The 23,826-nt window shown below is 61.2% G+C and overlaps 3 protein-coding genes across 3 annotated transcripts in view; 2 read left to right on the forward strand and 1 right to left on the reverse strand.

Moving 5' to 3' along the window:
• TSPEAR (thrombospondin type laminin G domain and EAR repeats) overlaps positions 1-22,792 on the reverse strand; it is a 170,535-nt gene extending 147,743 nt beyond the window's left edge. The window contains 1 exon segment of the mRNA XM_038581636.1: positions 22,211-22,792. Within this exon segment, the coding sequence (XP_038437564.1) occupies positions 22,211-22,295 (85 nt within the window). The 5' untranslated portion in view covers positions 22,296-22,792.
• LOC119877783 (kielin/chordin-like protein) lies at positions 310-7,356 on the forward strand. The gene is made up of 7 exons (XM_038581721.1): positions 310-1,285; positions 2,234-2,365; positions 2,503-2,690; positions 2,751-2,827; positions 3,380-3,624; positions 4,858-4,929; positions 6,176-7,356. Exons 1-7 carry the CDS (start codon positions 358-360, stop codon positions 7,057-7,059), a joined length of 2,526 nt encoding a protein of 841 aa, XP_038437649.1. The 5' UTR covers positions 310-357; the 3' UTR covers positions 7,060-7,356.
• LOC119867088 (keratin-associated protein 10-2-like) lies at positions 14,810-15,819 on the forward strand. Its single transcript, XM_038581632.1, has 2 exons — positions 14,810-15,439; positions 15,500-15,819. The coding sequence occupies exons 1-2, from the start codon at positions 14,855-14,857 to the stop codon at positions 15,542-15,544; spliced, it is 630 nt and encodes a 209-aa protein (XP_038437560.1). The 5' UTR covers positions 14,810-14,854; the 3' UTR covers positions 15,545-15,819.
• Positions 22,793-23,826: the final 1,034 nt, after the last annotated feature.

Here is a 23,826-nt window from a genome sequence, read left to right on the forward strand (position 1 = left end):
AGATGATCGACAAAATAACGACAATAAAATATGTGTGTGTTTCCACCGCGTGCTGAGGAGCATGGGGTCCAATAGTGGGAAGCCCCCAGGGAGACGCTGGGAGCAGGGGTGAGGGCGGGATCGGAACCACTGACCCGCCTGGATAACCAATGGGCCGAGCTACCCGCCGGGGTGCGCGTGACCCGGAGCCTCAGGCACCTGCTCCCACAACAGGAAAAGGCCTTTCAGGGCCTCGTGATGGACAACACGCCGCCCTGGGGTGTATATAAGCACAAACACCCGACTTCACACACTCACAGCCACACCTGCACCCACACACACTCACCCGCACCCACACCCCGCCCCAGCACCCACACCATGGCCGCCTCCACCCTGTCCGTCTGCTCCAGCGACCTGAGCTACGGCGGCCGCGTCTGCCTGCCCGGCTCCGGCGACTCCTGCCCCGACCCCTCCTGGCAGGTGGACGACTGTCCCGAGAGCTACTGCGAGCCCCCCTGCTGCGCCCCGGCCTCCTGCCTGACCCTCCTCTGCACCCCTGCGAGCTGCGTGTCCAGCCCCTGCCCACCAGCCTGCCCCGGCTCCTGCCAGCCCTCGTGCGGCAGCTGCTCCCCCTGCCAGGAGGGCTGCGGTGTGTCTGTCTGCTGCAAGCCCGTGTGCTGCACCCCCGTCTGCTGCAAGCCCGTGTGCTGCACCCCTGTCTGCTGCAAGCCCGTCTGCTGCACCCCTGTCTGCTGCAAACCTGTGTGCTGTGAGTCCTCCCCCTGCTGCCAGCAGTCTAGCTGCCAGCCCTCCTGCTGCAGCTCTTCCCCCTGCCAGGAAGACAGCTGTGTGTCTGTCTGCTGCAAGCCCATGTGCTGCACCCCTGTCTGCTGCACCCTTGTCTGCTGCAAGCGTGTCTGCTGTGAGGCCTCCCCCTGCTGCCAGCAGTCTAGCTGCCAGCCCTCCTGCTGCAGCTCCTCCCCCTGCCAGGAAGACAGCTGTGTGTCTGTCTGCTGCAAGCCCATGTGCTGCACCCCTGTCTGCTGCAAGCCCGTGTGCTGCACCCCTGTCTGCTGCAAGCCCGTCTGCTGCACCCCCATCTGTTGCAAGCCCGTCTGCTGCAAACCCATCTGCTGCCAGGCCTCCCCCTGCTGCCAGCCCAGCCCCTGCAGACCCTCCTCCTGCGTGTCCCTCCTCTGCCGCCCCGTGTGCAGGCCCGCCTGCTGCGCCCCTCCCTCCCCCTGCAAGCCCAGCTGCCGCCCCCAGGCCTCCAGCATGTCCCTGCTGTGCCACCCTGTGTGCTCCCGCTGATGGGGCATGTGCTCCCGCAGAGCTGGGCTCAGGCCCCACCCAGGGACCGTGGGCCTCCTGACCACTCCTCAGCCCAGCCCTCACCTGTGCTAGGTAGCTGCCCCCACCCACGACGGGGTCCCCCCGGGTGTCCATTCTCCTGAGCTGACTTCGCCTCCTCCCTCCCAAGAACGCTGACCCTGCGGCTCCCCGGGGCTCCTGCTCCCGGGACGCACCTCCACCTACCCTGGGTCACCTTCCTAGTTCCTACGCCTTCCCTCCCAGTTCCTACGCCTTCCCTCCCAGTTCCTCTGTTCAGGTCACTTGGCCTCGCCCTCCAACCTGTGGGCCCCTCCCGAGCACCCCAATAAACTCACTTCACCAGCTGACCTGCTTCCTTTCATCTGACTCTCACGGAGGCGGGGTGTCCCGGGGTTTGGACCCAACAGTGGTCTCTTCCCGCGTGAACATTATTGGGAGGAGGGATGAGAGGTCCCCAAGGGCCGGGGCCCAACTGCTCTGGGTGGGGCCGCGGGGTAAGACTCACAGCCTCGCCCGGGACTGTCAGGTCTGCTGGGCCCAGCATGGGTCACCGGGGCCCCCGAGGCTGGCCACCTGCACACGGGGCGTGACTTGGGGGGCTCAGCCCGGGCCCATCTCCACCCACCGCCCCAGCTGGGCAAAGCGGCCCAGACAAGCAGGCCTGGGGGCCGCGGGCCGCACAGACCCTGGGGCCTAGGGGCCTCCTGGGGTCCCCCTGGGGTCCTCCCGCGTGCTCTGCTCATCCGTGGAGAGCCGGCGGGCTGGGGGAGGCACTGCTCCAAGCCTCCAGAGGAAACCACTAGGTTGGAAGCACAGTCTTCAGGGTGGGAGGCAGGAGCCCAGGGTCCCGTCCTGTTGCTGGGGGGCACGTCCCCCAGGGCCAGCAGGGAACTCTGGGGACCCCGAGCTCTCCCCCTGCCAGCCTCCCAGCTGCTTTGGGTCTGTGTCTTGGGAACCCCCGTGACCGTGGACAGCACCCTCCTCTCAGGCCAGGAGGCGGTTCCCATCACACTCAGGAGAGCCCTTCCCACGCCCACGGCCGTGTCCTCGCAGGGTCCGGCGTCCTGCCTAGGGACCATGTCCACAGGGAGGCCTCGGTGGTCTCACCTCCTCAGAGCTGCTCCGATAAACCGCATAAACCTGCCTTGAATTAACCCCGAGGACCCTGGGCTCTCCGTGGGCCTTTTCTAGCTGAATTGCCAGCCCTCCCCGAGGGCGCCCGGGGCCCCCGCTGCCCGGCCCATCCTCAGCCTCTGGGCCCCTCCAGGGACGCCCCTCGCCGGCCTGGTCCGGGGCTCCCGCCCACAGCGTCGGGGCCAGTCCCAGGCAGGGCGGCCACGGCCACGGCCCGGGCACCCCCGTCCCAGAAGCGGGCCCTGGTGGGCGGATCCTCAGGGACCCGGTCGCGGCGCCGTAACCCTGGGCACCCTCCCCTGCAGGGAGCCCGCAGGACGTGCCCTGAGCGGGGCGGACGGGAGGGGAGGGCCCAGCCGCCCCCGACCCAGCCCCGCACTGCGTGAGTCCCCTGCAGGGTGGAGCCTCCCGCCCCCGGGGACCCTGTCCGACCCTTACACACTCCCCCGAGGCCCCCTTGTCCCCACCCTCCCGCACCCGGCCCTGACCCAGCCTGGCCCCGTCCCCGAAGTTAGTCTCACCCTGTCCCGTCTCCCGGGGACTGTCCCTGCAGAGCTGGGCCCTGGGCTCCCGCACACACCTCCGTCCTGCCGCGCACCTGAGTTTTCTGGGGCCCTGCACCCTGAGCCCGCACCCCCCACCTGCTGGGGCGTTGAGACCTTGGGCTGCCCTGATGTGTCCGGCCCGGGGCCTGTCCTGGGCGTGCAGGGAGCCCGGGCCTCCTGGGGCGCCCCTTCCCGGGGGTGGGGGACAGCTCTCGGGGTCCCCAGAACCTGCCTGATGGCCCAAAATCTGCCCTCGAACCCTCTACGCGGCGAGGCCTTGGCCACCCCCAGGGACCCTGAAGCCTCGGGCCCCCTGCACAAATTCTGGTCACACCCCGTGCCTGACGGCAGCCACAAACTTTCCAGCAAAGCGCATGTCGCTTTCCTAGGTCGGGGGCCCCGGGGTCCCGCTGTGACGCGCCATCCTTCCTGCCACACGGCCCCTGCCTCTGGGAAGCTGTGCAGGAGCGTCAGGCCGTGCCGTGCTGTCACATCATCCTCGCGGGACCCTGTGACTCGGCCGCCCCGGGGTCCGGTCTTGCGGATGGCCCCTGTGTGGCCAGGGGATGGCAGGTCGCTGCGGAAATTCAGGGAAACTCGGAATCCGGCGGCGGGCAGACGGGCAGGCGGCCAGGTGGGCCCTCGACGCGGGCACAGGCGACCTTACGCCAGGGGGGCAAGGCCCCGTCCTCCTTCGCCTGCAGACCCGGGGGGCGGGGGCGACGGGACCAGAGGCAGAGCTGCAAGGCCGAGGCCCCGCGGCGGGGAGCAGGGCCCCCAGGCTGAGGGGGCAGGAGGGCCGTGCCCAGGACCCCCCGGGGGGCAGCCCTGCCCACACCCTGACCTCAGCTCAGGACGCTGAGACCTGAACGTGGATTGTGAAGCTCAGGGTTGTGGTCACCCGTTACCGCAGCCTCGGGAAGCAGATGCGGGTGAGTTTGATCAAACCTTCCTATTTCTACCCACTCTGGTCTCAGGTGTCAATGAGACAACGTAAAATAAAAATTATGATAAAAATAAAATAAGGGCAGCCCAGTTGGCTCAGCCGTTTATTGCCAACTGCAGCCCAAGCCCTGATCCGGGGGTCCCGGGATGGAGTCCCACGTCGGGCTCCCTGCATGGAGCCTGCTTCTCCCTCTGCCTGTGTCTCTGTACCCCTCTCCCTGTGTTTCTCATGAATAAATAAATTTAAAAATCTTTAAAAAATAAAAAAAATTAAAATAAAGCCTCAGCTGCATCCAGCTAAGGAGTCGGGTCCGGCCACCCCCAAACCCCAGCCAAGGATGGAAGCTCTAACCCCCTGGGGGTCTGCCTGCCATCCCAGCCACCCCAGGCCCCCGGGCATGGCCCCTGGACGCCCCCCCCCCAGGGACTGAGACATCAAGGACCCCTGCGATCTGGCCTCGCTGATACCCCGAGCCCCCCAAGGCCCCTGCCGCCTGTTACTTGTCCATCTGTCCCCCTCCGCCTCTTGCAGGGACCCTGGCCCAGCCCAGCCCCGGGCCCCGGGGGTGCCAATTTGAAGAGCCCTCAGGGGCTGCTGCCTGGACACTGAATAGCCCACAGGGGTGTCCCAAGGGCTCACGGAGAGGGCTCCCGGCCCAGCCACCCAGGCAGACGGCATGAGGGTCCGAGTGAGGAGGGAAAGGAAACGCAACAAGCTGCCCCCCAAGGCCAGCCCGGGGCAGCCGCTCGCCCGGCACCACCACGGAGCCTCAAGGCCAGAGCTGCAGGGCCCCGGGACCCACAGCTTGGAAAGGGGACACGCCCCGAGCTTGGGGCCGCTGCCTGGCCAGCACAGGCCCAGCCCATCACGGACCAAGGACAGAACCCCTCCGCCCAAGGCCGGCCCCGCCCTGGGCCACAGCCTTGCACCACGCCGTGACCACGGTGACCGGGGAGGGACAGCCGGCCCGAACCCCGGACAGCGCCCTCCCAGGTATGTGTCCAGCCTCCCTTCATCTCTGCAGACGTGGTAACAAATGCAAAATCACAGGGATCACCTGCCTCAGAGATGGGAATCACTGCGGAGGCCAGAACCTAAGTCTCCCTCCCCCAGCACCCCATCCCCAAGGTGGCGGCCACTGCACCCCAGCCTCGGTTCAACCCTGGCCAGACGCCCCCATGCCCTCCAATCAACAGGAATGTTGGACCCAGCACATGGGCAGGACTTTTTTTTTTTTTTCCATATTGAATTGATATTTATTTTAGGACATGCCATGTCAAAATAAAACAAAGAGTCAACCCTTGCCTTTAACAATAATAATATTGTATTATAAAAGCACTTTACAACTCCATCCCATCTTTGAGTATAAGTTACTGGTATGTGGGATAATGATTATCTGACAGCATTTCTCTATTCAGACCCATAATCCAAGTGCTCTCCGAATATTACAAGGTGACAATAAGTGGGAATTGGAGAAGGAAGAGGAAAGAGGGGAATAAGGTTCTCCCAGCTAAGGGCTTTGTTGCAATGAGGGGCTGAAGGAGTAGGAATTATTTTTGTTGCCTTTTCATCTTTATACTGTGTTAAGTAATGCTTACAACGTAGATTCAGGAGGCTTTTCCTGAGCTGTAACTCAGAAATTTTCTTCCTGCAAACAATGTATTTACGAACGTATTTATTTAACTTACACAGCAATCTCACAATAACTAGTAAAGATTAAAATGGTGCACTCCTACTATATTTGTTTACGGTGTTTTAAGGGAAATATATATTGCCATGGTGATGAAGCTCTAAATAGATTAGATAAAACATCTAAAAACTGAAAGTAGTTTTTTTAAAAAAAAGGCAAAGAAATATCAAAGAGATTAATTCTAGCTTAAATGTAAAACTAAAACACTGGTTAATTAACCAATTAATACAGATCTAATAAAAAGCAAAACCAGACTAAAAGGTCCAACGTTAAAAAAAAAAAGCTAAAAAATAAGGCATAAGTCTACATAATATTGAGTTATTTCCATTCTCTCCTTTCCCTCTTGTATGTATGCTTTTCCATATCTGACGGGCAGGACTTTTACGAGCTGGGTGGCATCTTCTGGAAAAATAAAGCAGCCCTAATGAGGGGTCCCTGAAAACCAGCTCCCAACACCAACAAGGAAGGGGAAGTGTCCTCAGTTACGCAGGACAACACGCACCAGGAGGGGTATAAAAGCCGCCGGCCCAGCACCTCACACACTCACAGCCACACCCGCACCCACACACCCACCCGCACCCACACCCCGCCCCAGCACCCACACCATGGCCGCCTCCACCCTGTCCGTCTGCTCCAGCGACCTGAGCTACGGCGGCCGCGTCTGCCTGCCCGGCTCCGGCGACTCCTGCCCCGACCCCTCCTGGCAGGTGGACGACTGTCCCGAGAGCTACTGCGAGCCCCCCTGCTGCGCCCCGGCCTCCTGCCTGACCCTCCTCTGCACCCCTGCGAGCTGCGTGTCCAGCCCCTGCCCACCAGCCTGCCCCGGCTCCTGCCAGCCCTCGTGCGGCAGCTGCTCCCCCTGCCAGGAGGGCTGCGGTGTGTCTGTCTGCTGCAAGCCCGTGTGCTGCACCCCTGTCTGCTGCAAGCCCGTGTGCTGCACCCCTGTCTGCTGCAAGCCCATCTGCTGTGAGGCATCCCCTTGCTCAGTCTCCCCCTGCTGCCAGCAGTCTAGCTGCCAGCCCTCCTGCTGCAGCTCCTCCCCCTGCCAGGAAGACAGCTGTGTGTCTGTCTGCTGCAAACCCGTCTGCTGCACCCCTGTCTGCTGCAAGCCCCTGTGCTGTGAGTCCTCCCCCTGCAGCCAGCAGTCTAGCTGCCAGCCCTCTTGCTGCAGCTCCTCCCCTTGCCAGGAGGACAGCTGTGTGTCTGTCTGCTGCAAGCCCGTCTGCTGCACCCCTGTCTGCTGCAAGCCCATCTGCTGCCAGGCCTCCCCCTGCTGCCAGCCCAGCCCCTGCAGACCCTCCTCCTGCGTGTCCCTCCTCTGCCGCCCCGTGTGCAGGCCCGCCTGCTGCGCCACCCCCTCCCCCTGCCAGCCCAGCTGCCGCCCCCAGGCTTCCAGCGTGTCCCTGCTGTGCCGCCCCGTGTGCTCCCGCTGATGGGGCACGTGCCCCCGGGGCACTGGGCTCAAGCCCCACCCAGGGACCGTGGGCCTCCCGGCCACCCCTCAGCCCAGCCCTCACCTATGCTAGGTGGCTGCCACCACCCAGGATGGGGTCCCCCCGGGTGTCCACTCTCCTGACCTGACCTTCACCTCCTCCCTCCTAAGAACGCTGACCCTAAGATCCCCGGGGCTCCTGCTCCCAAGACACACCTCCACCTGACCTGGGTCACCTGCCTTCCCTCCCAGTTCCTCTGCTCGGGTCACCTGACCTCCTCTCCGACCTGTCCGCACCTCCCTGGACCCCAATAAACTCACTTCACCTGCTGACCTGCTTCCTTTCATCTGACTCTCACGGGGGTGGGGTCCCGGGGTTTGGACCTGACAGTGGTCCCTTCCCGCGTGAACATTTTTGGGAGGAGGGATGAGAGGTCCCCAAGGGCCAGGGCCCAACTGCTCTGGGCGAGTCTGCGGGGTGGAACTCACGCCCTGGCACAGATGGTCAGGGCTGCTGGGCCCCAGATGCGTCCCCGAGGCTCCCAAGGCTGGCCACCTACACATGGGGTATGGCCTGGGGGGCTCAGCCCTGGGTCCATCTCCACCCACCGCCCCAGCTGGTCAAGCGGCCCGGACAAGCTGGCCTGGGGACCGCAGGCAGCATAGCCCCTGGGGGCCTGGGGGCCTCCTGGGGTCCCCCTGGGGTCCTCCCGCGTGCTCTGCTCATTCCATGGAGAGGTGGCAGGCTGGGGGAGGCACTGCTGCTGCCAAGATGGGGTAACAGGGACTGGATACTTCCCACCTGGGCCAACCCAGAGCCCTGACAAGACCCTGAAGCCAGCGTGTCATGTTCAGGACCCGAGGAGCACCAGACAAGCACAGCAGAGAAGGAAAGGCACAAGGTGCTTATCGCCGTTGGGGCTCTCACCCCCTGGAGAATATTTCCGGCCCCATGCAGGAGGGCCACCCCAGCGGAGCTCCGGGCACCCTCAAGTCCACAGATGGCCTTGGGCACTGGGGGAGGCACAAGGCAGCCAGTGTTTGGGTCTGGGGTCCCCATAATGGTCCGGGGACGCTCAGTGACCCCCCCCCCCCCGCCCATCCCGTGCAGCCAGCGGCACCTGCTGGCGTAGCGTCTCCACCCTGGGTCCTTCCAGGGACCTCCTAGGGCAGGATGCACAGACAGCGCGGGGACTCCGTGGGTGGCTTTTTCATTCCCGCCCGGGTGTGTAAATTTCCTCTGCGTCTCTTCACGGTGTGAACGCTCCCTTCCTTTTATTCTTCTTTTTTAAAATTTGTCTTTATTGATGCCAAATGCACATAACACCACATCTACCGTCTTAACCATCTTCAAGCATACAGTTCAGGGGTGCTAAGCACGTTCTTGACGTGGGGCGACCATCCCGCCGCCCGTCCCCCAGACTCTTCCATTCTTGGGAAAATGAAGCCGCGTCCCCGTGGGACAGACTCGCCATCACCCCTCCCGCCGCCCCTGGCACGCACCCTCCCTCCTCTGTCCCCGAAGCACCTCAGAGAAGAGGGGTCACGTCCTAGTTGTCTCTCTGTGATTGGCCTGTGTCTCCGGCCTCGAGGTCCTCATACCTCACCCACATTGGAGTCAGACTCGCTTCCTCTTTAAGGCTGAACACTGTTCCGCGGGCGGGACCGCGTTTGCTTCTCTACTCATCCCTCGGTGGACGCTTGGGCCGCTCGACTCTAGCTCTTGTGAATGATGCCGCTGTGACCACGGCTGTCAGAGATCTCCTTGAAGGCCTGCTTCCAGTTCTCTTGAGCAAATGCCCGTATAAGTGCTGGACCGTGTGGTAATTCTACTGTTCATCTTTTGAAGAACCACCGTACTAACTTCCACAGTGGCCGTGGCCAGTTCACGTTCCCACTCACAACCCCCAAGGGCTCCAATTTCTCCACATCCTCATCAACACTTGCTATCTTCTTCTTGCATATATATCATATACACTATCTCCTCGTTGTGATAATATTTACATAAATATTATATATTTATCCTAATGGGTGTAAAATGGGTGGCTTCTCATTGGACTTTTGATGCGCATGTCTCTAATGATGAGCGATGTTGAGCATCTTTTCATCTGCTCATTGGTCACATACCTTGTAGGTCTTTGGAAAAACGTCTATTCAAGTCCACTGCTTGTTTCTGAATGGGGTGGTTTGGCTTTTTGTTATTGAGTTTTGGGAATTCTCTGAACATTTTAGATATGAATCCCTTAACGGAACATGATTTTCAAATGTTTTCTCCCATTTCTCTGGGTTACGTTTTATTCTCCATTGGTATTGTCTTTTGAGGCGAAAATATTTAAAATTTTCGTGAACTCCAAGTTTTTTATTTTTTATGTTGCTGTGCCTTGCTATCATATCCAGGACATCACTGTGGAACCCAGTGTTGTGAAGCCTTCATCCTGTGTTTTTGTTTTCTTCCAAGAGTTTTATAATTTTAGGTCTTCAATTTGTGTCATGGATCCGTTTTGAGTTCATTTTTGTGTGTGGTGTGAGGTAGGGGCCTTTCATTCTCTTGCATGTGGATAGTCAGTTTTCCTGGCACCGTTTTTTGAAAAGACTGTCCTTCCTCCATCGAATGGACTTGGTACCCTTGTGAAAAATGATTTGACCTGATGTGAAGGTTTATTTCTGGACTCTATGCTATTCCATTAGTTTACATGGCCGCCTGTTTTATGCCAGTACCACCCTGTGGTAATTACCATAGCTTTGTGGTTTTGAAATCAGGAAGTGTACGTCCTCTGGCCTTCTTTTTTCAGAATTGTTCTGACTATGCACAGATTCTGTGTGAGTTTGAGGGGTTTAATGTTTCTGTAAAAAACATCATTGAGATTTCAATAGCAATTGTATTATGTCCGTAGATTGCTTTGGGTAGTATGGACATCTTAGCAATCCTGAGCCTTCCAACCTGTGAACATGGAATGTCTTCCCATTGAATCATGTCTTCTTTACCATCTGTCAGCAACGTTTTTTAGTTTTCATCATACAGGGCTTTTGCCTCCATGGTTAATTCCCTTTATTTTATTCTTTTTGGATGCAATGGTAAGTGGAATTGTTTTTATAATTTCCTTTTTGGGCTATTCATTATTAGTGTATAGAAATGCAACTCATTTTTGTGTGTTGACTTTGTATACTGCCATCTTTCTGAATTCATTCCTAGTACTAACAGGTCTTTAGGATTTCCTACATATAAGATCATAGCATCTGTGAACAGAGGTGATTTTTTTTTCCTTTCTAATTTAGACTGCTTTTATTTATTTTATTGTCTAACTACTCTCCTAGAGCCTCCAGTAGTGTGGTGATTAGAAGTAGTAAAAGTGGGCATCCTGTATTGTTCCTGATCTTAGAAGAAAAGCTGTCTTTACTGTTGAGTGTGATGTTTACTGTGGGGTTATCACATGTATATTTTATTATGTTGAGATAGTTCCTTCTATTCCTAATTTGTTGAGTGTTTTCATCATGAAAGAGTGTTGAATTTTCTCAAATGCTTTTTCTGTATCAATTGAGAGTATCTTGTACTTTTTTCTTTAATCTGGGAATGTGGGGTTTTCTATTGACTGATTTTCATATGTGGAACTGTCCTTGAATTCCAGAAAAGGATCCTTTTTGGTTGTAGCATATAATCCTTTGACTATGCTGCTGAATTCAGTTTGCTAGTGTTTTCTTGAGGTCTTTTGCATCACTGTTCATGAAGGATACTGGTTTGTGGTTTTCTGTTCTTATCATGTCTTTGACTGGCTTTGTTATCAGGGGAATGAAAACCTCATAGAATGAATGGGGGACTCTTCCACCTTGTTTAGTCTTTTTAAAAAAGACTAAAGTAAACAAGGAATAATTGGGAAAACACTGTGGACCTGATATAAGGTATCTGTTGAAAACTTACAGCCAACACCATGCCTAAGCCTGAGAGCTTTCCTGTAAAGATGAGGAAGAGGATACAGGTGTCCTCTCTCACTGCTCCTACTCAACACCATACCGAAGTCCTATCCATGCAACAAACAAGAAAAAGAAATAAAAGGCATGCATATAGAAATTAAGAAATATGATGGTCTCAAGGATCTCTGGGTGGCTCACCAGTTTAGCGCCGCCTTCAGCCCAGGGCATGATCCTAGAGTCCCAGGATCAAGTCCCACATCAAGCTCCCTGCATGGAGCCTGATCCTCCCTCTGCCTCTGTCTCTGCCTCTCTCTCTCTGTCTCTCTCTCTCTATCTGTGTGTGTGTGTGTGTGTCTCTCAAGAATAAATAAATAAAATATTTAAAAAAAAAACAGAAATACAATGCTCTCTATTCACAGAGGATATGACTGTCCACATGGAAAATCCCCAAGAATCCACACAAATCTCCTAGAACTATCAGAGAGTTTAGCAAGGTTGAAGTGTGCAGGTCTAAAATAATTAAAATTAATTGCATTTCTATATAGTAGCAACAAGTAATTGGAATTGAAAAATTTTGTTTAAAGCTGTGATTTGCAATAGAATAAATAATGAAAACTGAGGTATACATCTCAAGAATATGGACATAATGAGGACTATCAAAATACTGATGAGAGGGATCCCTGGGTGGCGCAGCAGTTTGGCGCCTGCCTTTGGCCCAGGGCGCGATCCTGGAGACCCGGGATCGAATCCCACGTCGGGCTCCCGGTGCATGGAGCCTGCTTCTCCCTCTGCCTGTGTCTCTGCCTCTCTCTCTCTCTCTCTCTCTCTCTCTCTGTGACTATCATAAATAAATTTAAAAAAAATACTGATGAGAGAAATTAAACAAGATGTAAGTAAATAGAGAGCTAGACCATGTTCACAGGTCAGATATTGTTATGGTGTCAGTGACCTCCAGCCTGGTCTATAATAGGTTCAAGTCAATCTCAATGCACATCCCGGTAGGAGCTTTCCGTCCATATGAGCAAGCTAACTCTAAAATTATTTGGAAAGGCAAAGGAGCTCAAGTATCCACATCATTTGAAAATGAAGAACAAAGTTGGAAGACTTCACCACTTGACTTCAAGATTTCCTATAAAGTTACAGTAATCAAGACGACGTGATGTTGGCAAAGGGGTATAATTATGTAGACTAATGAAACAGAATAGACACATAGATCCCCATGAATAAAGTCAGCTGATTTTTGACAGAAACGCAAAGTCAGGTTAAAGACAGAAGTGCACTGGGAACAATTAGACGTCCCAAATGCAAAAAAAAAAAAAAAAAAAAAAAAAAACAGAGAAAGGAGACTTGACCCATACCTCACACTTAGTATAAAAATTCAATAAAAATGATCATAGACCTAAATGTAAAATGTAAGCATTTTAAGCATTTAGAAGAAAACACTAGAGGAAATCCTTGTGAAATCTCTGTGTTGAGCAGAGTTCTTAGGCTTAAGAACCAAAAGTGTGATCTGAAAAAGAAGAAAATTGATAAGTTGGTCTTTACCAATATTAAACTTCAAACCACGCTGTGAAGAGCGTGGAGAGAGAAGTCACGGAGTTGCAGAAAATATTTGCAAGTCACATCTGAGCAAAGTACAGCTGACCCTTGAGCAACACGGGTGTGGACGGCTGCTGCCCACTCAGACGCGGTGTTTCCGGGAAATACAAGTCCTTCCGTGCATGTGTTTTCTCTTCCTGCTGACTTTTGTAGGAACATTTTCTTCTCTAGCTCACGAGTCGATGTGTCCATGGACTCTGCGTTGTCAGTAGGGCTTCGGGTCCACAGGACGCTGTTAGCAGTTTCGTTTCTGGGCAGTCAGGGCTCGAGGCGGTTGGCACCCTACACTCCCACGTTATTCGAGGGTCAACTGTACTCATGTTCCAAAATGCGGAAAGAGCTCTCAAAATGCAATGTCAAGGACACCTAAGAAAGGACGAGGCCTGCACTTTGAAGAAACGCGCAAAAGACGCAGGAGATGGCAAATACGCACGTGAAAAAGAGGCCCAACACCATTCCTCATCAGGGAGATGCAAACTGAAGCCGCAGCGAGACACCCTTAGACGCCTCTCAGAAGGGCCACCGGGGACAAGCCTGACCACGCCCGGCGCTGGCGGGGACGCGGGGAGTGGGGCGCTCGAACAGCGCCGGGGGACTGCAGTGTCTCACACCCCTGGGGACACATGGGGGCAAGTAGCGTGGTAAGGAATCTCGGCTCGGCATTGGGCATCAGGGCATCGCAAACTAAATCCGGTAAGATGCCACCGCACACCAATGGCTGATATTGAATAATTTTAAAAACCTGGCACGTCCAGGGCCGGCAAGGATGCAGAGGCGCGGAACTGCCCTGCGCCGTGGGTGAGGGTGCAAACGGCAGAGGCACCTGCAAAAGAGTTGGGCCGTTTCGTGTTGCATCTAACACGGCCTCCCTGTGGCCCATCTGCGCCACCCCCGGGTGTGTACTCAGGACAAACAGACGCTCCAGCCGGGTAAATGCCTGTGCGCGTGGCAGCAGCTGTGTTCATACCCGCAAGCACGGGAGGCGCAGGAAGCGTCCTTCCCACGACACGATGGCGGGATCCTGGTGGGTGCCTGCAGGAGGCTGCGTCCCGCCCAAGCGCCTGCCCCTCCAGTGAAGGAAGCAGCCCCGGGCGGCTGCGCACCGGATGTAGGTGACTTTCTGGAAAAGACCTAACTGTAGTGAAGGAGTCAGGGCTTGCAGGGGCCTGGGGTGGAGGGACGGGGACGCAAGGGGACTTCGGCGCGGCACGTGGCGGCCTTGGGCGTCCGCCAGGTCTCAGCGCTGCGCACCTGCCAGCGCGTCCCCTGTGGGGGGAGGACGGCGGACGGGAGCACCTGCTCGGCTCGGGGAGGTCACGCGGGCAAAATTCCTCTCCCTGGAGAAGCTGAGGACCGCAAGCTTTTGGCAGATTTTTTTTTTGCTCTTGATTATCTTTTATGTTCTACTTCTCTTCGTTTTTGCTGGTTGAGTTTTACCGGCCCGGTGGTCCCGATGCTTTCCCGGGCGGTGCACTCGAGGCAGTTTCCAGAACAGCTGTAGTGTCGCAAGGTCCCCTGGATGGCTCCGGGACCCAGAATTGAACTCACCTCCCCCCGTCGCAGGGTTGCCGTGCGGTGCCGATCTCTCTGGAAGCACCTGGGGTGCTCGGGTGGCTGGGATGTTGGGATTCAGCAGCGGGCCTCGACCCGCACATTCCCTGAACCTCATCCCACGTCTGCTCAGCGGTCCCCATCTGGAGACCCCATTTCCCTCTGTTCGGAGAATTGTTCCCCGTGGCGGATCTTTCTGGAAATCTCCTGATGAAGGCTGGATTTGGATGACATCATCCACTCCCCTCACGGCCTCCACATCCCACCTGGGAGCCCCTCATCCGCCCCCCGACCGCCCTGGCCACCGGGCGCCCTCCGTGGGTGCAGGGGACGCCCCACAGCTCACGAGCACCCCGTGGCCCTCACGGAGGCTGTGGCCCTCGGGGCCCGCGGGCAACCGTCCCCCACCCGGAGGGCAGCTTCGGTGGCTGCACGGCCCACAGCTCCCGGGTCCCCAGTGCCCCCGGCTGTTTGCTCCCCGACAGACACCCTCGGGGTCTCGGCCCCGGCAGGCATTTTTAGGGCAGCAAAGTCCTTCCTGTAAATACAGCAGAATAATAAGCACTCGCAGGACTCGGGCAAAACACCAACGAGGAAGGGGAAGTCTCGGGAGCCTGTCGCTGGACAGCACGCGCCAGGGCCGTATAAAGGCCGCCGGACCAGCACCTCGCACACTCACACCCGCACCCGCACCCACACACTCACCCGCACCCACACCCCGCCCCAGCACCCACACCATGGCCGCCTCCACCCTGTCCGTCTGCTCCAGCGACCTGAGCTACGGCGGCCGCGTCTGCCTGCCCGGCTCCGGCGACTCCTGCCCCGACCCCTCCTGGCAGGTGGACGACTGTCCCGAGAGCTACTGCGAGCCCCCCTGCTGCGCCCCGGCCTCCTGCCTGACCCCCCTCTGCACCCCTGCGAGCTGCGGGTCCAGCCCCTGCCCACCAGCCTGCCCCAGCTCCTGCCAGCCCTCGTGCGGCAGCTGCTCCCCCTGCCAGGAGGGCTGCGGTGTGTCTGTCTGCTGCAAGCCCGTCTGCTGCACCCTTGTCTGCTGCAAGCCCGTGTGCTGTGAGTCCTCCCCCTGCTGCCAGCAGTCTAGCTGCCAGCCTTCGTGCTGCAGCTCCTCCCCCTGCCAGGAAGACAGCTGTGTGTCTGTCTGCTGCAAGCCCGTCTGCTGCACCCCTGTCTGCTGCAAGCCCGTGTGCTGCACCCCTGTCTGCTGCAAGCTCGTGTGCTGCATCCCCGTCTGCTGCCAGGCCTCCCCCTGCTGCCAGCCCAGCCCCTGCAGACCCTCCTCCTGCGTGTCCCTCCTCTGCCGCCCCGTGTGCAGGCCCGCCTGCTGTGCCACCCCCTCTCCCTGTCAGCCCAGCTGCTGCCCCCAGGCCTCCAGCGTGTCCCTGCTGTGCCGCCCCGTGTGCTCCCGCTGATGGGGCACGTGCCTCCGGGGAGCTGGGCACCACGGGGTACCCCCGCTCTCCCACTGCCTCCTAGGATTTAAGCCAGCAGGATCTGTGGGACTCATCAGCACAGTGCTCACCCTCGGACCCTCACAAGCAGGCCTGAGCCTGTGCACAGCGTCATGTTGTGCCCAGATGCACCTGAGACCGCCCTCGCTGTCACTGATGGGTCCCCAGGTTGTTTGGGACATCCAAGCCCCTGCCCTGTCTCTGCCCCTCCGACAAGTGGTTTGCCTCCCCCCCAAACACACAGCTGAATAAACTAACTCCAGAGGCGCCTGGGTGCCTCCGTCAACTAGCCTCCGACTCCTCACTGCGGCCCTGGTCACGGTGTCCGGGTCTCGAGATCAGGCGGGCGGGTCTGCTTGGGGTTGTCTGTCTGCCCCTCCCTCTGCTCCCTCTCCCTCCCTCCGCCTCTCCCTCTGCCCCTCCCCCCATCGATCAGCCTTGTGTCCATGCCTCTGTGCGCCTCTCTTGCCAACTGGTTTTGTTGCGTGTTTTTGGATCCTCTGGGCTCGCAGACCCTGGTGTCAGCAGTCTTGCTGACGAGCCCCATCCTGGGAGCACTCCAAGGGCGCTGAGCTGACCCCCACCCTGTGGTCCCCACTTGGGCCTCCAGGCAGCACAGGGTGGCCCTGCTGAATGTCAGGGACCCAGGTGGCCCCTTGCAGCAGGACCCCCGGCCCCAGGCCTGTCTCCCGGGCGGTGGAGCTAGGAGGAGGCTGAGCCAGGGCCCTCTGGGGCCACCATGGAGGCGGCGCATCTGTGCTCCAGCCAGCCTCCTGAGTCCACCCTGGTCTCCCGTGAACTGCGGGGCTTTGTCCAGAGTGCCACCCTGCTGTCTCCAGCTGCACAGGCCGGCGCAGCGCCCCTCCGCCCCAGGCCCACCCAGGCCGCCCTCGGGGTTCTCACTTGGGGCCAGTCGGGACAGGCCCCACGTGTCCTGGGGCTTCCTGGACCCAGGTTCCCCTCCTAGACAGAGCCACCTCCCAACCTGCCCTGCTGCCTCCCCCCTCGAGCCCACCCGGTACAGACACACCACCCTCGCTCCCTGGAGGCCTGGACCCTGCGAGCCATTCCCCGAAGGGAGGACGGTGGACAGCGAACGCCCCCCTTAGAGGACAGGGTAACCGGGTGCACACAGACGAGCGCCCGACAGTCCCCGTCCACATCTGGAGCTGCCCAGGGAGGTGGGAGTCCTGCCCCCCGCCTGCCCCCAGGACCCTGCTATGGAGGGAGGGAGGTATGAGGAACCAATCCTCCCTGCTGCTCTGGGGCCAGAAGTCCCCTGGGACCCCGCCCACCAGCTCCCCTCTGGCCCCTGCAGCCCCGTTGGACGGTGGCCCGGGGAAGCCCCACCTGCGTCCTCGCCCTCTCTGGGGGCTGCTGAAACCCCGGCCCCGCACCGGAAACATGATCCACGTGTGTCAAATACAACACCGCAGGCGTCAAGGGGACACAACCGTGCGAAAACACAGTCACCAAAATGCTTTCAGAGCGAATGATGCACAGATGCAGGCTCTGCCACTGAGGCACCGACGGGGCGGGTTCTCCCGCCCACGGAGCAGGATGCAGATCTGCGATGGGGCGCGGCCGCCGGTGGCTTCGCCCGTGACTGGCCCGGCGCGGCCAGTGTGGCAGCTGCATCACCTCTGCGTCCCTCGCCCAGTAGTGGGGGGGGCGTCAGGGCTCCGAGAGGCTCCGCGCCCTGAATCCCACCCACCAGGCCCCGGGAGCCCGCGGCCCCCTCAGGGAAAGCTCACACCCCGCTTTCACCAGGAAGGAGCCCCCAGCGCCGAGCCCCCGAGCGCCAGTGCCCCCCGCTCTGCAGGGACGCCAGCGGCAGCCTGTCACCCACACCGGTGCCCTTTTCCCCGGGGCGACCCCCAGATGCGCAACACGCGGGGTCCCCAGCCTGCACCCCGGCCAGCGCCCGCTGGACCCAGAGCCGCAGCCCCGCGCCAGGTGGGGCTCAGAGGGATGTCCCCGCACCTGGATGCGCAAAGGCCCAGGGGGCTTCCACATGAGTGACACAAATGTTACCCCCGGGGGTTGCCCCTGCTTCTCCCCACAGCACGGAAGCTCTCGCTCACACACGCTCACACCCTCGTGGGCATGCACACCTGCACACGCTCTGGAGCACATGTTCACTCATGGGGCACATATGCCCGCCCCTGCTTGGCTGCGGACGGGGCCCACCCTGAGGATGCCAGCGGGAGGCCCCGGGCCTGGGCTCTGAGTCCACAGGGCCCCTTCCACCTGCCGCCCTACGCCCCCTCCCGGACCCAGAGGCACCCGAGGGTACCGGCTTCTGGGGCCCAACCCCCCCTCACTCCGCGGGGCAGGTGGCAGGGGGGTCACAGAGACCCAGGGCCCCCCCTTCAGGCGGGTCCAGGGTGTTAGGAGGAGGAGGGAGGGTAATATCCAAGGACCAGGTCCCCCCGTCGCTCCCCCAGACTCAGGGTGGGGACAGAGAAGTGGGCACCCCCTGCCCCCTAAGCCAGGAGCTCAGAATCCACCTAGGAGGGCAGGGGCGAGAGGCCACGAGGCGGGGTTACAGGGGTGGGGCGGGGAGGGACGGGGTGGGCCGCCCGGAAGCAGGCGCAGACCCTACGGGCCCCGGGGGTGGCTGATTTTCCCGTTGGTGAGTAGCGAACAGTAAGCGCCGCCGCCTAATGGCGGAGAATTTCTAAAAAGAAACTGAGGTCAGGGTGGCGGGGCCGGGCCCCCCTGTTGGCGGCGGGGACGACCGGGTGGCCTCTTCGGTGCTGGGGAATGAGGGGTGGGGGTTCTGCGACGCTGTCTGGGGAGACTAGGGGGAGGGCGGTGGTGGGGTCTGGGGCAGGGGCCGTCCTGAGCCTGCAGAGACGGCTCGTTCCCCCAAGGGCACATTCCGGGGCGCTGAAAGCCACGGAAATAAAAAGCCTCAGCAGCGCGACAAGCGCCCAGACGTCTGTCCCCAGCGGCCAGCGGCTCCCAGCCCCGCGCAGCTGTGAAGCGCTGGCGGGGGTCACCCTGGGTGCCCTGCTTCCCGGGAGGTGCGGCTCGCGGTCCCCTTCCCGGAGGGGCCCCGGCACCCACCTGCAAGGTCGGCGGCTCCCCAACTGCACCCCGGAGGCCGCTCGCCTGCTCCCGGGCGCCGCCAGGAGGGGGCGTCGTGCCCACGCAGTGTCTCCCAGGAACCGCTTCAGGGCCTCCCAGGGGACCCCCGCGCCCAGACTGCAGCCACCCTCCTGCAAGCTCCCCGTTAGAGGAAGTCCGCGGGCAAAGCTGGCGCCCCCGAGAGCAGCCCAGGAGGGGCGGGGGGCACGTCCTGCCCCCCAAATGCAGAAGAGGCCGCCCCCAGGGACCCCGCGCTGTCGGAGAGCTTTTAAAGTGCAGGTCTGTCCGTGGGGCCTCCTGGCTGCTTCCTCCACCTGCGGGATGACGGGCGGAGGCCAGAGCGCCCCACGCACCCCTGCACCTGGCCCTCTGGGGTCCCCGCCACCACCCTCCAGGTTTCCTCCTCTGGGGCCACCTGGGCTGGTGGGCAGGCTGTTTGCGTACCAAGGGCTGCACACAGCCCCCTCCCCGCCCGGGTCGCGTGAATGAAGGAGACAAGGCACGGGGAGGGGGTGCCCTAGACTGGGTTCTGGGTGCCACCACGTCTGTCCTGGGGAGGGGCCCACCTGTCCGTGCTCCCGGGTGACGATGCTCCGGGGCACAAGGCACAGATGAAGGCGAGACACTGATCCTGACACCTGCAGCCCAGACTTGTCGTCCTACCCCGTCCCCCTCTGCCCCTCCGCCCCTCACCCCTTCCCTGTACCCAGCCTCTCGGAGCCTACCAGCGACCCAGCCCCGCCAGGGCCCAGCTGTGGCCCCTTTGGGCTCCCACAGAGTCCCGCCACCCTGGCCTCTGGTCTCCGTGGAGACGAGCTGGGATCACCCCATGCCAACCACTGCTGCTGCTCCCCCGACCGAGAACCCACACCCAGGACTCGGCCCACCACGGTGTCCCCCCAGGACGGCCCTGCACCTCACACGCCACGCGGCCCAGAACCTCGGGTGTCCTCCAGGAGCGAGCAAGCATCTTGGGGGCCCCTGTGCCAACCCTGTCCAGAGCCGCTGGCCCATCTCGGGGGAGCTGCGGGGGGCTCCGCGGTCGGAAGACTGGGGCTGCCTCCTGGGGTCACGGAGGCCAATAGTTGGAAAGGGCATCTCACCCCAGAATCCTGTCTGCCACGCCCCACCCCACCCTGCCTCCTGCCCTGAGCCCGGGGCCCCCGCCTGCAGCCCCGCCCCGCTCCCCAGTGCCCTTGTCCACGCCGCCGTCTGTCCGGCCTGGGCTGGGCTCTGGGAGACCTGCCCCACCCTCAGGCGCACCTGCATCTGCGCAGCAAGGCCAGTCCCCAGCCCGCCACCCGCAGGCATTGAACCCAATCTCCCCGTCGCTACAACCCGGGCTTGTGCGAGGTGTCTGGCAGCGGCGAGCCCCCCCAAAGGGCCCCGTGAGCTCACACCAGCCCGAGGACCTGCGTGACCCTGGCCGTGGCTTCCCGGCACGCCCCGCCAGCTCTCCCGCCCAGACCCCGGGCCCCGCATGCAGCTGGGGCTGTCCGGCCCTCCGTCCACCCGCGGCCTCCTGACTCGACGTCCCACCGAGCCCTGCCCCCTCCTCCCAACCCCGGGCCACCCCGGCCTGGCTGCCACGGCCAGCCCCGAGTGAGCTCCTTCCCTCCTCCCAGGCGCAGGTGTCAGGGTACCTTCACTGCCCCACTGCGGTGGGGACGCCCGAAAACCCCAGCTGCCACCCCCCGACGGCCTTACAGTGAAGCCTGCAGAAGGGCAGGCCGAGGGGGGGCGGAATCAAGCGCCTGTCTCCCCAGCGTGGCGCCCCCCACACCCAGGGCCAGGCCCGCCGGCCACAGGAGCCCTCGGCGACACCGTCACTCACCATCGCGCCAGGCTGCTGTCATCGGGGCCCCGGCCTCGGACTTGGGGCCAGGACATCGAGAGCCAGGGTGGGGGCCGCCAAGGCGCCGGGCGCTTCGCCCCCCACCCCGGCTCGCTCACACAGCCTCACGGCGGAAAGCTCAGGTGCCTCTCAAAACGGGACGGAATCAAAGTGGGTTTGTTTGGGTTTTTTTTAACCATTTGAAGTCCTGATGAGCCACGTGCAAGCGTGTTGGGAGGACTCCAAACGCAGTTCAATACGATTTACTCGACTTTTATCTTTCGTCCCGAGTCCCCGGTGTTTAGAACTGGGTCATCTTTTAACTCTGCAGCAGCCTCCGGGGCAGAGGGGGCGGGCTTTATAAATAACCTTTATTATTACTGTGCAGGTTGATTCCGTTCCCAGGGCTGCAGGAAGCATGAAGGTACATGTCGGTGACTCATCCCCCACCGGGAGACTGCGTGTGCTAGGACAGCGCTGGGCTCGGCGCCGCCCGGGGGTCCTTCTGGGGCTGCCGCTGCCCGCGGCCCACGGGGTGGTCTCTGCGCCTTCTGTCCCCCGAGGCCGGGGGGTTTTGCTTGGGAACAGGCTGACTTGGCTTCTGTGTGGTTTGCAAATCACGAGTCCCAAGGCAGGCGCTGCAGGCGGGAGCTCAGGGCGGGGACGCTGGGGGGACCTCGGTCCTGCTCCCCGGGGCCTGCGGGCCTCCCCGCTGTGCCGGACCCCCCACCAAGCATTCCAAACTGGGGTCCTCATGCCCCCGGGGCGTGCCACTGGGAACGAAGGGCCATCGGGCTATCACGGGGAGGGGACCGGGATGAGCGATCTGCAAATAGAACTGGAACCACACGGCAGACCGGCGCGCGCGGGGCTCTGACACCCACGCCACTGACCTCCTGGGGAGGCCGCTCGCGCTCAGTGGGTCTCCAGCCACCAGGCCTCCTTTCCCTGTCGCTTTGTTCTTAATGTTAAATTTGATAAATAAAAGCTCTGGGTAGAAACTCCAGGAAGGGGGCCTCCCGGGGGGCTCCATCAGTGAAGCGTCTGCCTTCAGCTCAGGTCATGATCCCCGGGTCCTGGGATCGAGTCCTGCATCGGGCTCCCTGCTCAGCAGGAGCCTGCTTCCCCCTCTGCCCTTCCCCTCGTGCTCTCCTCTCTCTCTCTCTCTCTCTAATAAATAAATAAAATCTTAATTAAGAAAAGAAACTCCAGAAAGATACAGTGATGTCACGGTCATTAGCGAGCCAGCAGAGCCTCCTAAATCGGGGCGGGGTGGCGGTGGGGCTGCAGACCCTCCCTCGGGGGAGCCAGCCAGTGCCGCTCTCGGGGGCGCCAGTGTCTGAGTCGGGGGCCGTGGGACAGCAGGGCCAGCCCCGGGGCGCGCGGGCAGACCTGGGGTTCTCCGCGTTTGGGGCCGCGGGGGGATGGCTCATTCCTGGAACAGGTGCAAGGCCTTTCCCCAGGACGCCGCACAGGTAAGTACTCGTGAGGCCCTCAGATGGCGGCGGGTTCTCGCTTTGAAGCGGGTCCCCACCCTGTTGGCATTTCCACAGTGAGGCCTCCCCCAGCCCTTTCATCTCTGCCCGGCCCCCTCTGCCCGTCGCCTCTCCCGGGCCAACCGCTGGGGCCGCCCAAGCAAACCCAGGCCCCCAGCTGACCGCGTGCGGCTGCGCCCTCCGCCCAGCGCGATGCCCCCTTACCTGTGCAGGGCTCCCATGGCGGGGTGCCCCGGCCTGGGGTCGCCAGGGCCAACAGCACCACACACAGCGTCAGCAGGACAGACATGAGGGGTCCGGGTCCCAAGCTCCATGCAGGGGCCCTGCCCTCGGCCCGCGGGGAGGCAGCTGCTCCTCAGACACCTGGGCCAGCCGTGTCGGGGTGGCGGCGGGGGATGGGGGGGCCCCGGGGCAGTCACTGTGGTGGCCACATGCCGGGGTCCAGCGACAGGGACAGAGGCGGCCGGGCGGCAGCAAAGCTCCTCCGGGCTCGGCTGGGGGAGGCAGGTGGTCCTGGCGGGTCGGGCTGCAGCCTAGCTCATCCCCGCGCGGGCCTGGGTCCTGCCTTGCAGGTGACAGGTGAGAGCATCCCAGCGGCGGCACCGCGATCAGTCATTGGCAAAGCACGTTGTTCCCAAAGGAAAGAGAAATAGACGGTCGGGCCGAGAGCTGGGGGCAAACCAGAAACCCCGGAGACCCCGTCTGCTCGGGCGCTGCTCGCGGGCCGCTGCCCTAGGACAGCCGCCGCCGGGCCGGGCGCAGCGCCTCCGCCGGCTGGGCTGACAGGCAGTGGCCGTCCCCACGAGGGGCCGGGCCGCCAGGAAGGCTTTTATCTGGTGCCCGGCCCTCCCGAGGGTGTGTGGGTTTGTCAACTGTTGGGTTTCAGGAATTCCCCTCCGGAGGGAAGCCAGTCCTCCCCGGGAACAGCTAATGAGGAGGCTCGGGAGGCTCGCCCGGGGGAGGGGAGCGCCCAGCTCAGGCGGGAGCTCCACGTCGCGGCCCGGGGGCCACCGGGGTCCCAGTGCTCAGAACCTCGGGGACCGCAAGGCTGCCCCAGGCCCCACAGCTCTTCGGTGTGGCTGCTCCTCGTCCACACACCCTACCCTGCACCAACCCCTCTCCAGAGCCTTCCGGGGCCTGCGGGGAGCTGCCCTGCATGGGGGGGCCCTGCGCCCCGGTCCCACGTTGCTGGCTTTCCTGGTCACGGGCCCCTGAAGGGATGTCTGCATCGTAGCTGCACGACAGTGTCTGCAAAGCCCCCGCCCCAGGTCTGCGCAGAGGCTGCGTGAGACACGGATGTTTGTGACGGGGACGGACCCCACAGGGAGGGTTTGTTGGGGGCACTGGGCGCAGGGCACGGGGGACAGAGACAGATAGAGATAGAGACGCAGGGACAGAGAGAGGGAGGCAGAGGGAGTGTGCAAAACTCTGCGTGAAACTCACCCTGTGCCCGGAGAGACCCTCCCTCTGTCCCTAGACAGGCAGGCAGACAGACAGACAGACAGGCATGTCTACAGCTACTACCCGACGCCCTCCACCCTCGTCCTGTGATTCTGGTTACCTGAGGCCACAGGAGGGAAACCTGGGAAGGCCCGCGGTGCCCCCGACTGTCCGCTCGGGACCCCTGCCCGCCCAGCACAGGGACAGAGCCTGCCCGGCCCCATGGGGCAGGCGCCCATCACGGCGTGGGGGGGACGCCGCCCCCCAGAAGCGGGGCAGGTCCCACCTGCAGAGAGAGGCCAGCTGTCTGAGCTGACGGGCAGCCTCCCATGCGCCCGGCCCCATGGGCGAGAACCTCGTGGGTGTCGGCGGCCCTGGGC

This window comes from Canis lupus, chromosome 31, assembly GCF_011100685.1.
Source record: "Canis lupus familiaris isolate Mischka breed German Shepherd chromosome 31, alternate assembly UU_Cfam_GSD_1.0, whole genome shotgun sequence".
NCBI lineage: Eukaryota > Metazoa > Chordata > Mammalia > Carnivora > Canidae > Canis > Canis lupus.

Excerpts from the sequence above, each read along its gene's own strand:
- LOC119877783 (XM_038581721.1), top strand. The coding sequence starts at position 358 with ATGGCCGCCTCCACCCTGTCCGTCTGCTCCAGCGACCTGAGCTACGGC. Across the intron at positions 1,286-2,233 it reads GTGCCACCCTGTGTGCTCCC|CCTCCCAGCTGCTTTGGGTC; the intron begins GCTGATGGGGCA and ends TCCCCCTGCCAG. Across the intron at positions 3,625-4,857 it reads GCAGACGGGCAGGCGGCCAG|CCTTGCACCACGCCGTGACC; the intron begins GTGGGCCCTCGA and ends CCTGGGCCACAG.
- LOC119867088 (XM_038581632.1), top strand. The coding sequence starts at position 14,855 with ATGGCCGCCTCCACCCTGTCCGTCTGCTCCAGCGACCTGAGCTACGGC. Across the intron at positions 15,440-15,499 it reads TGTCCCTCCTCTGCCGCCCC|GCCTCCAGCGTGTCCCTGCT; the intron begins GTGTGCAGGCCC and ends TGCTGCCCCCAG.